The 13,359-nt window shown below is 36.9% G+C and overlaps 1 protein-coding gene across 2 annotated transcripts in view; it reads left to right on the top strand.

The window, feature by feature from the left end:
- rgs11 (regulator of G protein signaling 11) overlaps nt 1–7,293 on the top strand; it is a 140,478-nt gene extending 133,185 nt beyond the window's left edge. The window contains exons 18-19 of one of the 2 annotated variants that reach the window (XM_068003190.1): nt 888–1,057; nt 6,933–7,293. In XM_068003190.1, the coding sequence (XP_067859291.1) occupies nt 888–1,057; nt 6,933–7,062 (300 nt within the window). In that variant the 3' untranslated portion in view covers nt 7,063–7,293. Of the gene's footprint in view, nt 1–887; nt 1,618–6,932 lie in introns of those variants that run through there. The other variant, XM_068003189.1, reaches the window with a different exon arrangement.
- Nucleotides 7,294–13,359: the final 6,066 nt, after the last annotated feature.

Below are 13,359 nucleotides of genomic sequence, written 5' to 3'. Positions count from 1 at the left end.
AACATGTGCCATGGAGTGGGAGGATGTGGGTTGATGATTTCAATTCCTCATGTAGTGAGTTCCCAGTCTCCGCTGTACCATTGGGGAAGGTGCTCCACAGAGCCAAGCACTCGTCACACGGAGGAAAGAAATTAAGAGTGTCAGTCATTCACAGCTGTCATACTCCTCCTGACACCTGCTATAGGTTAGAATTAGGAGTTGATGGAAAACTGTCTCCAGTCTAATTTCTTAGTTGGGTTGGTGCATTATGAATGAGACTCATAGGAAGAGAAAGAATAACACAAAAAGAAATGGCATTATATATTGCAAGTCTTATGGGGACAAGGGGGTATCCCACTGTTGTTGAGGAATTTATCCAGAGTTCTCATTAAACTGGCTTTCCCAGCTTCAACTCCAGACTAGAAAGCCTCATCACTGTTCATTATCTTGCAAGGTATTGATGTCTACCCCGTTGGCCAGTTCACAATTTAGTAAAATAATCTAATATGCCTCCTATTCATTCTTGCTGGAATATGCACAAGATAGTAATGTGACAAAACCATTTTTGTTTTTAGCTATAACCTACATATAAAATCTTTTGTGTTTTCACAGTATTAATCCTTATATAAAGTGTTTACTCAAATAAATGAGCTTTATGACAACTTGGTGTTTTTCTCATTTATAAAAACACATTTTCTATCTGTATGACACCTTCATTGCAGAACAAATGAGTCTTAAGTTTTTTTTTATATAGAATGCTTTATCCAAAAACTATATTATAGTAAGACCTAAACATGTAAAGTGCAAAAAGGTTACTTTATCCATTAATAGGTACAATTCAGTATTTACAATATTTTCCCATTACATTGCTGTACCTCAAAATACTTTTCCTTTTTTTATCCCTACAGCTATGCCGCTTCTCCCACCCTTTGGCAAACCTAGGAGTGTTTACTGGAACAAATATCCCAGATAATCCCGAGGATGCACCTTCCTGGTCCCATTCTGGCTTTCCCTCACTTTGCCCTGGAATCCTTCCTGCTGCAACTTACCCTTCCTCTAGCTCCGTGGACCCTAAGAGGTTTTCTGTTTGTTCCTCAGTTCCATTGTCAGCATGTGATAAGAATATTACTGTATTGTGTTTTGGTTCTTCTAAATTCAAACGTCCTTCACTAGTTAGTGCAAGAGTAGAACCATGGCATTCCCAAGACCTGATAAAGTAAGTCAATTTTTTACATATATACAGCATATTACATATACTGTATATACACCAAGGGTGTACAAAGAACTAAGCAAGCATCACCATTAATCAGCTTATCTAAAAAGTGAACCATCAAGGATCACCATTATCAGTCTTCTGACAAATTTCAGTTTTTCACCAGCTTAGAAAAGTTGGCCAAGAGGTTTCAAAAGAAAGTTTGTGCACTACTCGTGCTACTACTAGATGTAATAATTACATTTATTGACCAAGAATGCTAGAGACAATAACCTGTGTTAATAATTGGTTGCTTATCCCTAAGAATGTACTTTGAGCGATCCAGTCCATGTCTCATCATCTTGTAACTTCCATTTTTATTTGTGAACCAGACACCTTATCCTAAAAGGCTCCTTAATTGGAACATCATGTAAGAAATGTTTGTTTGTGGTACTTTGCCCATTTTTGGTTACATACACTTATATGTTGTGTGTATGTTTATTCTATATATATATATATATATACATACATACATACATACATACATATATTAGGGATACATCATCAATAGGATTTAAAAGAAAAAAATCCAAAGTGAGAAAGAAAAAAAGCTGAAACTCAAAAACAAATATTTCAGTAAGAAATTCATCAGGTATTGTGTCTTCTGATAGTTTAAACAATGGTGACCAATATATTTTGTGCTACTGCAACAAAAATCCTGAAAACTGATCAATTTTTTCTGCATTTATTATTCAGAATCGAACATATAGAATAAACTGAATATTCTGCAAAGCACAGGGAAATGTTCAGATTACTCAGCTTTAAGATGACATCTCTACAGCGTTCAAGAATTGTTCTGTTTTTGTCCCTCATAAGATAATCATGACATTTCTCTGTACTTTGTGGGATATTTACGCACCATATTTCCAGGCAGATTATTTTTGTAAGAATTAAGGATACTTCTAGTACTGAATTAAGTTGAGCCATAATAGTAATAATATATATGCCTGTAAACCAAAAGGAAATTTTTACCACTGATCCTTGCAGGACATGTGACATTGAAGTAGAGGTGAGTTTATTTCATTCTTCAAGCACTTATTTACTTATTGCAACTCTTCCTGTGACACAAGGTGCAAACTGTCATATATCTTTTAGAATGAAGTAATGCAAAATTCACCCAGAATAGTGGTAAAATGGAATAAACTTCGGGCTAAAGCAGGTTTTATTACTGTGTTGACCTCCAACTTCACATATGAATGAATATCTGGTTAGGAATAAGAAACAGGATTTTGGATTGCAAAGATAAGTAACTGTCATCCTTAGGCATCAACCAGTGAACCAACATGACATGACTATCATTTTAGCCTCAACTATGCTGCAGTGTACTAAAATGGATTTCACCCTGTTTGGTTTTATACAAATGTATAATTTAACTATGGAGAAGAACACTGAATCAAAGCTCATTGATTTAAGTTTTGCTGGACGTAATATTTCTTTAAGATCAACTCTGATAAATTAAGCTCAGATCCTGTCAATTTTCATATATAAAACTATTTCTTCATGCTCTGATGTAATGTTGTGTGAGCTAGTAGCAGTATTTTATCTGTGCTGAAACCAATATTATGCATTGCAAAAAAATAGGCTATTACATCAAATAATCACTTTTTCTCAAAGTGTCAAGATGAACTTCTCCATAGCTATTAGTCATATCCCCAAAGGCCACAAAATAATCTGGAATATTTTTTAAACAATAGATCATGGTTTCTGTTCTATTCTGTGCAGTGTAATAATATTATGATTGACAGGAATAAAAATTGATTATTTGAATTCAATTCAAACTCTAAATTTTAATATAACGATGTAAGGTTTTTGCTGGAGCTATTCATTTTTATAAGATCATGTAGATTTCAATTAAAATAATTATGGTATTATGCTGTTAGGTCAGTCATAGAAGAGTAAATCATATTTAAGATCACATTTTAGGGTCAGAATTTTAATCCAGGGTCTCAAAAATTTTAATTCCCTCCTTTTTCTAATACCAGGGTTCATATTATTTAAAATACTGCAGAGATCTTGGTCACTGCATAAAACAGACCCATTTTCAAACAGGTGTAACATCATATCATTTGTCATCGATGAATCATACAGATTGATCCTTCTTATTTTCCTTTGACCTATTTGCAAATGGAGATGCAAGATCACAGAAGTTACAGGATTTTAGAAACTGAATGGAAATGTTTTTGTAACCTTTATGGAGACAGTATTGAACAAAATTACATGGCTTTCAAGGTCATCCTGTTATATAAAGGGGTTGATAATAGGGTAATTGGCACCAGTCACACTGCTGTACATTGGGCACTGGCTCCCTGCATAAACCTTCTGATGCCCAATGCACAGTACGTATCAATACACGACGAAGAAGCATTTTGACACTTAGGAGAGCTTAGGAGCATTTGTTCTGCTCTAGGCTCATTAAAGCCCCCCAAGTTTTGTGCTAATTAAAGAATGTCCCCATATTGCATTTAGAATTCCTGAACAGTGCTATTGACTCTCAGCACCTTTGCTGTTAAAGGCGTGTTGCTAAATTTCAGATTTCTGTGCAGCTGTTTGCCATTCACAGCTGTATTGCTGTCGTGGGAGAAAGGGAGTTAGTGAAAATTACTGGACCATATTTGTTATCTTTGCCTGTTTTCCCAAATAACGGTCATAGTGAGCAGCTTTGCGAGGAGCTATAAGGCAGATTTCTCGATTTACAGGTTCTGGAGTACTGTAAAGGCTGAGATCGATAGATTTCTGGACTCTAAGGGAATCAAGTGGTACGGGGATTGGGCAGGAAAGTGGAGTTGAGGTCAAAGATCAGCCATGATCTTATTAAATAGCAGAGCAGGCTCGAGGGGCCGTATGGCCTCCTCCTGCTGCTATTTCTTATGTTCTTATATGTCCTTACGAGGCATGCCAGACAAGTCAACTTAAACCTCAGGAGATCAGTGAGGAACAGTCCTTATGCTGCTGTGTATACAGTTCCAGACATGTTGGAGGATGATGTATTCAGAGACTACACTTACCCAAAAAGACCTTCACTGAACTTTGCACTTTAGTGCAGCCAGACCTGCAAATCACTTCAGCAAGAGGAATGTGTCCATCAGTTGCAGTCAAGATGACTGTAGGTTTAAAATTTATACAACTTGATCATTCAAAGTAGCAGATATTGGCATAGCATTTAACCTGCAATGCATACTTGCATCTTCCAGGTCACGGATGTTTTATTTGCCTGTTACATGGGAGCGCTTCAAACTTTCATCATCTGGCTGAATTCCCAAAGTGCAAGGCATTATTAATGACATGCATGTGGCCATATGGGCCTCTATCCTTTTATGAACAGAAAGGGGTTTCACTCCATCAATGTGCAGCTGGTCTTTGACCACAGGTACTGAATCACGCACGTTAATGCCAGCTACCCTGGCAGTTACCATGATTCATTCATTTTACTGCAATCCAAGGTTCTATCGTTCTTTGGAGAATCATGAGAACTGGATGAATGTCTACTTGTGGGGCCAAGGCTATCTACTGCAGCCACAGCTGTTTATCCCATTGAGGGACCCATAGACAAGAGAAGAGGAGCAATATAATGAGGTGCACACTGCCACCAGAGAGTTGGCCAAGCACACATCGGTATTGTGAAGCGAGGTTCGGACTTGGAGCGATCAGGGAACATGCAGCAATACTTCCTATAGACGTGCCCAAAGTTATTGTAACCAGCTGTGTTTTACATAACATCACCCTACAAAGGAGTCTTACTATACAGCAGACTGCCAAAAACACCAACTAGTTACAGAAGATACGTCTGCTCAAACAACCAGACATTCAGCTAGAATGACAAGGCAGTCTCTCATAGAAAACACTTTCACTTAACTGCATGAACAGTCAAAACATAAGTCATTGCCACAAGTGCTCAATACTATAGTCAAACAACATCTGGCCCCCAATGCACTGATCTTAACATCAAGAGCTCTGAATACATTCCTCACTAACCACCTTAATCTGCCTCATAGCAAACTAGTTCTCAGAATAGTGGTGTATGAGTAATCCCAAATTTTACTTACTGTGCTGGGCCTGGTGTAAGTGTGCTCGGTGTATTTTAGCCCAATGCTTCCTCGATTTGACAGTGTGTGGTGTGTGTATTGCCTAACCGTGTGCTCCTAAGTGTTTCCTTAATGGGGGGGAAAGAAGGGAGCTGGATGACTGCTGCCCATCAATGGCCACCTGTGGGGATTGTGGTCATTCAGTAAACTCTGTATGCTTGGTTTGTAGATGATCCTCCAATACAAGTACCAGTGGTATTGAGAAAGTGGCTGCATAGGCCTGTGTATTACGTGATTCGTCTTTACGCATTTGTGCAGGGCGGTGGGGATATTATGGATGTAGTGTTGTCCCGTGAGACAACTCTATCATCTGTGCAGCTCCAGTTATTTCCCTTCTGCTGGACCCTTCTTCAGTACATTGAGGTCTGCCAGGAAGTAATGAGGTTGAGCCATATGATTACAGACTAATCATGTACAAATTGCAACTCCTCTCCTACTGATTTGTACACAGAGGAAATACATCCCACATAAAATCATTAAATATTGAATAACATTAATCACAATTAGCACCTACAGATATCCTGGGATTTTCCTGCTCTGTAGGTATTAAGGTGCTGTAGTTCATTGGTGTCCAAACTACAGCCCATAGTATCTCATTGATGGATAAATCCTAAATCAGAACACCAAGAACCATTGGTATCTACAGCTCAAGATAGTTGTACGTCAGCAGGAACTTGGATTTAAAGTTTATACGCGGCCTCTGAAGCTGCATGATACATAACTAAGTGGCCAGGAAAACAAAAAGCTTGGGTACTCCTGCTGAAGTTTATTTGGCATAAAAGCATTCATGACAAACTTATATTTTTGGGGTCATCATCGGTTTTTTAGATGGATATTTAGTTAACAGGTCACGGATAGCCAACTCATTAACAGGTTGTTGGGCATTTTATACTGTTTGACTGCGGCTTCTGGATTGCAATATGCCGTAAAATAATAAAACCTTTGGCAATGCTCAGTGCTTCCGCTGCATAGACTAATGTCCCTTCAGTGGCATAGATGAACATCTGATCAAGGATTGGGGAAAAAAATCAAGTGCTGGATATGAAGGTCACCATTTCTTTCGACAGAGTAAAATGGTTCACGGCGTCTTTCTATGGAAGGCTGTGGTAGAAGGTAGGTTACTTGTGAAAATGTATTTTTCTGTAGGTAGAGGTGGCAAAGGAGTCATGCGTAGTAGAGATGGAGCATATATTTTGTACTGATTAATGAGCTTGCAGGTACCCTGTTTATGGTGGAAGTACTGGGGATATATATTTCCGGCCTAGACAGAGGTTTTGGGGCCTGATGGGTTCTTGAAATAATGAGACTAGAAAGACGAAAAATGATGGAACAAGGTAATATATAACATGTTTATCTACAGACACAACCATGTAAAATGAGAACACAATAATGCAATTCCTGGCAGGTAGCACAGATTTTGGACAAGAGAGTAACTTGCTAGACAGTCAATAGAAAGTATATTTTCGACAGTTTGAAAATATTGACAAAAAACAACAGAAAATGCGAGTTATGCGCATGAACACTAATGCATGAAACTACTTTAAATCACCAAATGCAAAGCTCTAATTCTTCATTAATTAAAACACCAGATAATAATGTTGTTTCACTGCTTTTCCTAGTCTCTCTTTGACTGCAGCTGAAGTCTCTCTGGAAACTCAAAGTTACCTGAATGCAGAAGATGCAGATCCTTCAGAGGACAAGGAGGCTGCACCTGAAATGGATGAGTTTGGACAGACAACAAGATGTTAGAAACAAGCCTAGAATATGGAAGAAAAGAGCTTTTCTTTTTATTGTGAAGTGCCTTTATTTATATTAAAATTTTGCACTTTATAGTTTTATTTTATAGTATGTTTCACATAGCTGCAGTATTCATAATAGTTTTAATAGTCATTTTTATACCAAATATTTGAAATACTAGATGTATATTCACCTAATTTACACTTTTCTTGATAATAGATTCAAAAACCGTCATACAGCTCTGCAGCTATTGTTAGTTTAATTTATAAAAGTTTGGTATAAGCATATTTCCAATGAGAACTAAAATGTACGTTATCCTTTATTTTGACATTCACCCGCTTTACTGTATTTTTTTCTCAGACATCAGAAAAGTAGGTTACATTCAAATGGGTCTCAAATTTCTTCAATCTTTATATTAGGCACAATGGAGTGGGGGGGGGGGGAAGGGGAGAAGAGCTGTCCTACATGTAAATAAATTGTAAATGTGTTCCTTTTAAACGGATTTACATTCAGGTGCACATGCCATGCAGAGGAAATATTCCCCACATATGATGTTAAATGTTAGGAATTTAATTTTTAGGTTTCTTGAAGACAACACTTTTGCATCAGAAGATCAAATTATTCTACCGGTAGTTTGTAGAAAAAGAGAACAAACTTGCTTTTATCCAGCATCCCATCATCTCCTCAGGAGGTTTCAAAGCACTTTGCAACCAATTACTTTTGAAGTGCAGTCACTGTTAAAAGGGCAATTGCAGTAAATGACATGAATGATCATTTAATTGTTAACTGTTGGAATGTTGGCCAGGACATCGGGAGAGCTCCCTGCTCTTCTTCAAATAGGAAAAAAAGTGCTCATCCAAATTATGGTACTTCCAACAATACAGCAGTGCATCAATACTGTGCTGAAGTATAGATATTGCATGGTCAAGTTCTGCAGTGGGGCTTGAATCCACAGCGTTCTGACTCAGGCAAGTGCTACTGGCAGAGCCAAGCTGACCATTAAGAGGACAGACAATAGTAAGCTGTTTACTCCATTGATTAAAATTCAGCCCTCATTGTAGGGATACCAAATTGGAGTCAGATTCAGCAACACATCGATACTTTGGTGATGCTATACCTAATAAATCAGCGGAAACTGAATTCTGACTTTTTTGGCATTCTATTACAGGAGTGAACAAAAATAGGCAAACATTCACTTGAATTGTTTTCCACACATGAATATGGTTTATCCACCCATAATAGCTGCTCAAACTAATTATTAGTTTCATTAAGATACTAGTCATTTACTAAGATAACCCACCTTACATCAAGACAATATAACTCACCTACTCTTAACTTCATTGTCGGCAACTAAAGCATCAGCATTGATTTTTTAGTCTGTACAAGTAAAAGGTTGGACACCTGTTGTGTCCAGTTTATATGTACAGCTGTCTTAAATATTTCTGGTTCTTTCAATGATTATAAATAACTAAGGCCGCCAATTTGTGGTTTTCAAAGAAAAAGGGAATAAGTCTACACAAGACCAATAAAAATCCTGACTGGTGAAACTGGCCTTGGGCTGTAGTGCAAATCGGGCGACAGTATGTGGTAATAAACTAAAATTTGTATACATCAAAAGAAATATTGATCTATTAACATACTGGTACATCAAAAATATTGAGTTTGGTTAACTGAAGAGCTCCAAAAGTGTTAGAAAGCAGTTTCCATTCTTGCCCATCGACCTCATAGTACAAATACCAACTGAGATCTTTAGACTATAATTGGTAGGCTCTCCTAAAGCTGCAGAAATGGCCTTCAGTGTGCAAAAATATCTTTTCTAATGTACTGTTAAATCACTTCTGCCCTTGTAGCAAGTTTATTTACTATCGCCTTCAACATTTCACACTCCAAGATTTTCCAACAAAAATCAGTCAAAATTGTGCTCAGGGAATGCACTATTCCACAATTATTAATTGATCCAAATTTCACACAGCAGCAAATTGTTCCTTTAGCAATACAGTATTAAAATAAATATGAACTATATTGGAACAACTATCCGACTCAAAAATGGGAAACTAAACACTGTTCTCAAAATTAATTGGTATGTCATAGTCTCATCTTTTATGAATAAGGTAGTAAAACATTTGAGGCTTATTTGTTTGAATGTCAGTAATGGGCCTCCAATTATTATTTATGCAGGTGACTCCCATCTGAATATGCCAGGCACCTCATCCACCACCAAAACCAAGGGCGTTAAAATTAAAGATTGGTGGGAACAGAGTGAGCAATGGAGCCACTCCATTTTAACTGCTCGCCTGCTCTCATTCCCCCTACCATCCCTTAGTGTCACAAACAAAACTGGAGATAAACTAAAAATCATACTTGGAACAGCCTTGCCCCCAAGTTGACAAACCTGCATAGAAATGTTACATATAGATATATTTTATATATATGTTTAAGTTGTACCTGTGTTAATAAATCAAAGTTGCAATGTTCCCCGCCTTCAAACCACAATAAATAGTTTGAAATGTTATTAAACGTTGCAAGTTTAATAAACTTTAACTTCCATTATGCTTCAGATATGTATAAAATATTTTGCAGCTCATCTGTTCCTTTGATGGTTCAAAGCCTTGTAGCAAAAAATATATTTTATAAAACTGCATTGGCCTGGATTTTCCTCTGAATGGCGCCCACCGCTCGTTAGACTTGCACTTGCCTATGAACTTTTCTTGTTTTTATCACGGCAAGTTCCTCATGGAGCGCTGAATCCAAAATGGCACCCTCTACAGTGCAGCAAAGACCTGTGTGAACTGGGCAACCAATCAAATTAAAGCATCTGATGAGCGGCGAGGAGTCAGAACCTGGAAGTATAAGTTAGAATAGTGAATTCAATGTCAGATCAGATACAAAAAGCGAAATAGAGGGGGTAAGAAATAGTGAATTGAGAGAGATAAAAGAGTAAAAGTAAATAAAAAATTAAAACATTTTTTTAAAATGTCCAACAACAATTAAAATCTGAAGGAATGAGATTCCACACTTGTAAAAGTAAATTTTCAGTGCCAGAGAGGTTGTTTGGCAGTAATTAAGACTTACCACGCCGTTAAAAGGGTGCTTAGACTTAAATGACTTGACATACCTTTTTCTGGCGAGATTAATTCATATCCATTGGGTCAGTACAGAAACTTCACGCTGTTCCATTCATTTGAACGGTGGGTCAGTCAGTGAGATGCCGTTCTCGCAAAGCTTACGGAGGAGCTGCTAGAGCAACTTGCGGATTTCTGTGTTTAGCTGCACACATGCGGTCGCCGGAAGTTGCTCTACCATTTACGCTGAAATAATGACGAGCGCTATTGGGCTCGCTGTTATTTTCGCAGCAAAATCCAGCCCAATAAAATGTCTTTTTAAATCACTCTAAAGATGAATATTCAAACATTCGGTAGATGTATATTAATATGGATATGTTTGAACTTAAATTCTACATGAGCATCAACATGCAATACTTTGCAGTTTATCTTGCAGCATGAGAAAATCTCCCATGGCTACAATATAGACTGCTCAGACCTTGTCCTTTACAATTTATATTTATAGTTTCATCCTATGTTGTCCAGTAGGTGGCAGTAAAATATTATTTGATAGGTTAGTTGCCCCATATATATTTTAACCTAATGTATTTTTGCCCAAGTAGAATTTATGTATAGATGATGCATCAGAAGGAGTTATGGAATACAATTCATATACAAATGGGCTGATCTAATCATGGCTTGTAAATTATGGTCAGCCTCGTGAGTGTGTGATATAAATAAGCTATTATGACTTTTCATCTGTATTCCATTATATGAGTAATCAAAATGGTTAATTTTAAGCAGGAGCTAAATTGATGCATGCGCTGTAGGTTCTGATGATATCACTGCATACTTCTTATTTTCATCTATTATAGGTAATTACAATGTGTGTCATTTCAGGATTTCTAACCATAATTTTTGGGTTAAAGAATGTCTCTGGAATAAATCTTTATTCTTTTCATTTGACTCTAATTTTCACATGCACGAGGCTATCATTTAGAAAAACAATATAAAATTTAGGACTGCTTAAGAAGTTTAAAGCATGATTTTCCCACTGTCTTATTTCAAATTCTGACATTACAGATTACCAGGTGAAATGTTGAAAATAAGCATGAATTGTAAAATTGTAAACAAAAATACATTTTACCCATATAATTTAATAAGTGTCAGCATGGTAGTAACTCCCACCTCAGTCCATTGCCTTAAACTAGTCAGACAGTTCAATGCAATACTGAAGGATTGGATGTGACATTAAGCTTTCTGCCTGTTCCAGTGATTCAGGTCGATGTTAAAGATCCCATGATAATGAAGAAAGGAATTCTGTTGGCCAGTATTCTTCCCTCGAGCAATATTACCTAAATTAGATCAATTTCATTGCTCTTTGTGAGACCATTTTATGTGCAAAATGGTTGCTGTGTTTGCCTATATAACAATAGTAACTACACTTCAAAGTAATTCATTGTATGTGAAGCACTTTAGAATACTTTGGAAAGATGTAATAAGATGCTATAAAATGCCAGTTCATTAACCTCATAAAAATGAACAGCTGCATACTCAACAGGATGAGCAGAATTTGAATTGCAACAAAGGCATGTACAATAGGATCTATTAACTCAGAAACCTGGGATACCTTTTAATTATAAATGAAAGCAGTTTTGATGGAGTCAAGGTGAAGACAATACTGGGAAATTATAGCTACAACTGAAATTGACAACTTAAAGAAGAGACTTTTGAGATTTTGTCCTTCTTGGAAACAGAATCTGTTGCTGACAATGGGAGAAAATGCATTTAAGAACAGAAATGTCTTTCAAACTCAAGGCCCGGACTGGGGAAAGACCATATGAGTTACCGGACAGCAAGTCCATCATAATATATGTGGAGAATAAAATCAATGAGCTAAGAATGTGGTTTACAATGGCTGTAGGAGCAAAAAGACTGGTTAAACAAAAAGCTATATTTATTATTGAACTTCTGAATAACATATTTTAAGTCTTTTCAATGGACTAATATTTATGTGGTTAAATCTTTGAGCTGCTTCTCTCTGCTTTTTCTAAATGTTGTAAATCAACAATTTCTGATAAGTGCTTTAATCACCTAAAACCTGCATGTGTTTATATTCCTGTTTGACTTCAATGGAATGGACACAAGATGAAAGTCAGAATAATATTTAAGTGTAATTTCTAAATAGATCATCTGAACCTTTAATACCGTTAAAAGATTTCAGTTGTAAAATTACATTTAAATAATACATTTAAATAGCAGTTTTATGGCACTGGTTTAGTTTATTTTTCACCCAAAGAGGGGTGCAGAGAAGCACAGATATGTTAAAGGCAAATCACTAACTCAAGAGAGTTTTTTGATGAGGTAACAGAGAGGGTTGATGAGGGTAATGCGGTTGATGTGGTGTATATAGACTTTCAAAAGTTTGATAAAGTGCCACATAATAGGCTTGTCAGCAAAATTGAAGCCCATGGAATAAAGGAGCAGTGGCAGCATGGATATGGAATTGGCTAAGTGACAAGAAACAGAAAGTAGTGGTGAACGGTATACAGTGGTATTCCCCAGGTATTGGTACTAGGACCACTGCTTCTTTTGATATATATTAATGACTTGGACTTGGGTGTACAGGGCACAATTTCAAAATTTGCACATGACACTAAACTTGGGAGTGTAGTAAACAGTGAGGAGGATACTGATAGTCTTCAAGAGGACATAAACAGGCTGGTGGAATGGGTGGACTCATGGCAGATGAAATATAACGCAGAGAAGTAAGAAGTGATACATTTTGGCAGGAAGAATGAGGAGAGGCAATATAAACTAAATGGTACAATTCTAAAGGGTGTGCAGGAACAGAAATACCTGGGGGTATATATGCACAAATCTTTGAGTCAGACCAGTCATTTCTTTGATGTCTAAGGCATTTAAAGTTTATTTTATGTGCACAAATCTTTGAAGATGGTTGGACATGTTGAGAAAACGGTTTTAAAAAGTTACGGGATCCTGGGCTTTCTAAATAGAGGCACAGAGTACAAAAGCAAGGAAGTTAAGTTGAACCTTTATAAAACACTGGTTCGGCCACAACTGGAGTATTGTGTCCAATTCTAGACACCGCACTTTAGGAAAGATTTAGAATCCAAAAATATGGTTTGCTGAGTATTGCATTAAGAGCCATATAACACATTGCTTAAAATCAGTTAAAAAATAAGGGCATAAAGGGCATAAAGTACATAAATCCATCTAAGTGTGGAAATGTTGGCACGCTAAGCAA

Source organism: Heptranchias perlo, chromosome 22 (genome assembly GCF_035084215.1).
Source record: "Heptranchias perlo isolate sHepPer1 chromosome 22, sHepPer1.hap1, whole genome shotgun sequence".
NCBI lineage: Eukaryota > Metazoa > Chordata > Chondrichthyes > Hexanchiformes > Hexanchidae > Heptranchias > Heptranchias perlo.
Note: the sequence above shows the minus strand (reverse complement) of the source record. Positions and strands in the feature narration are given on the sequence as shown.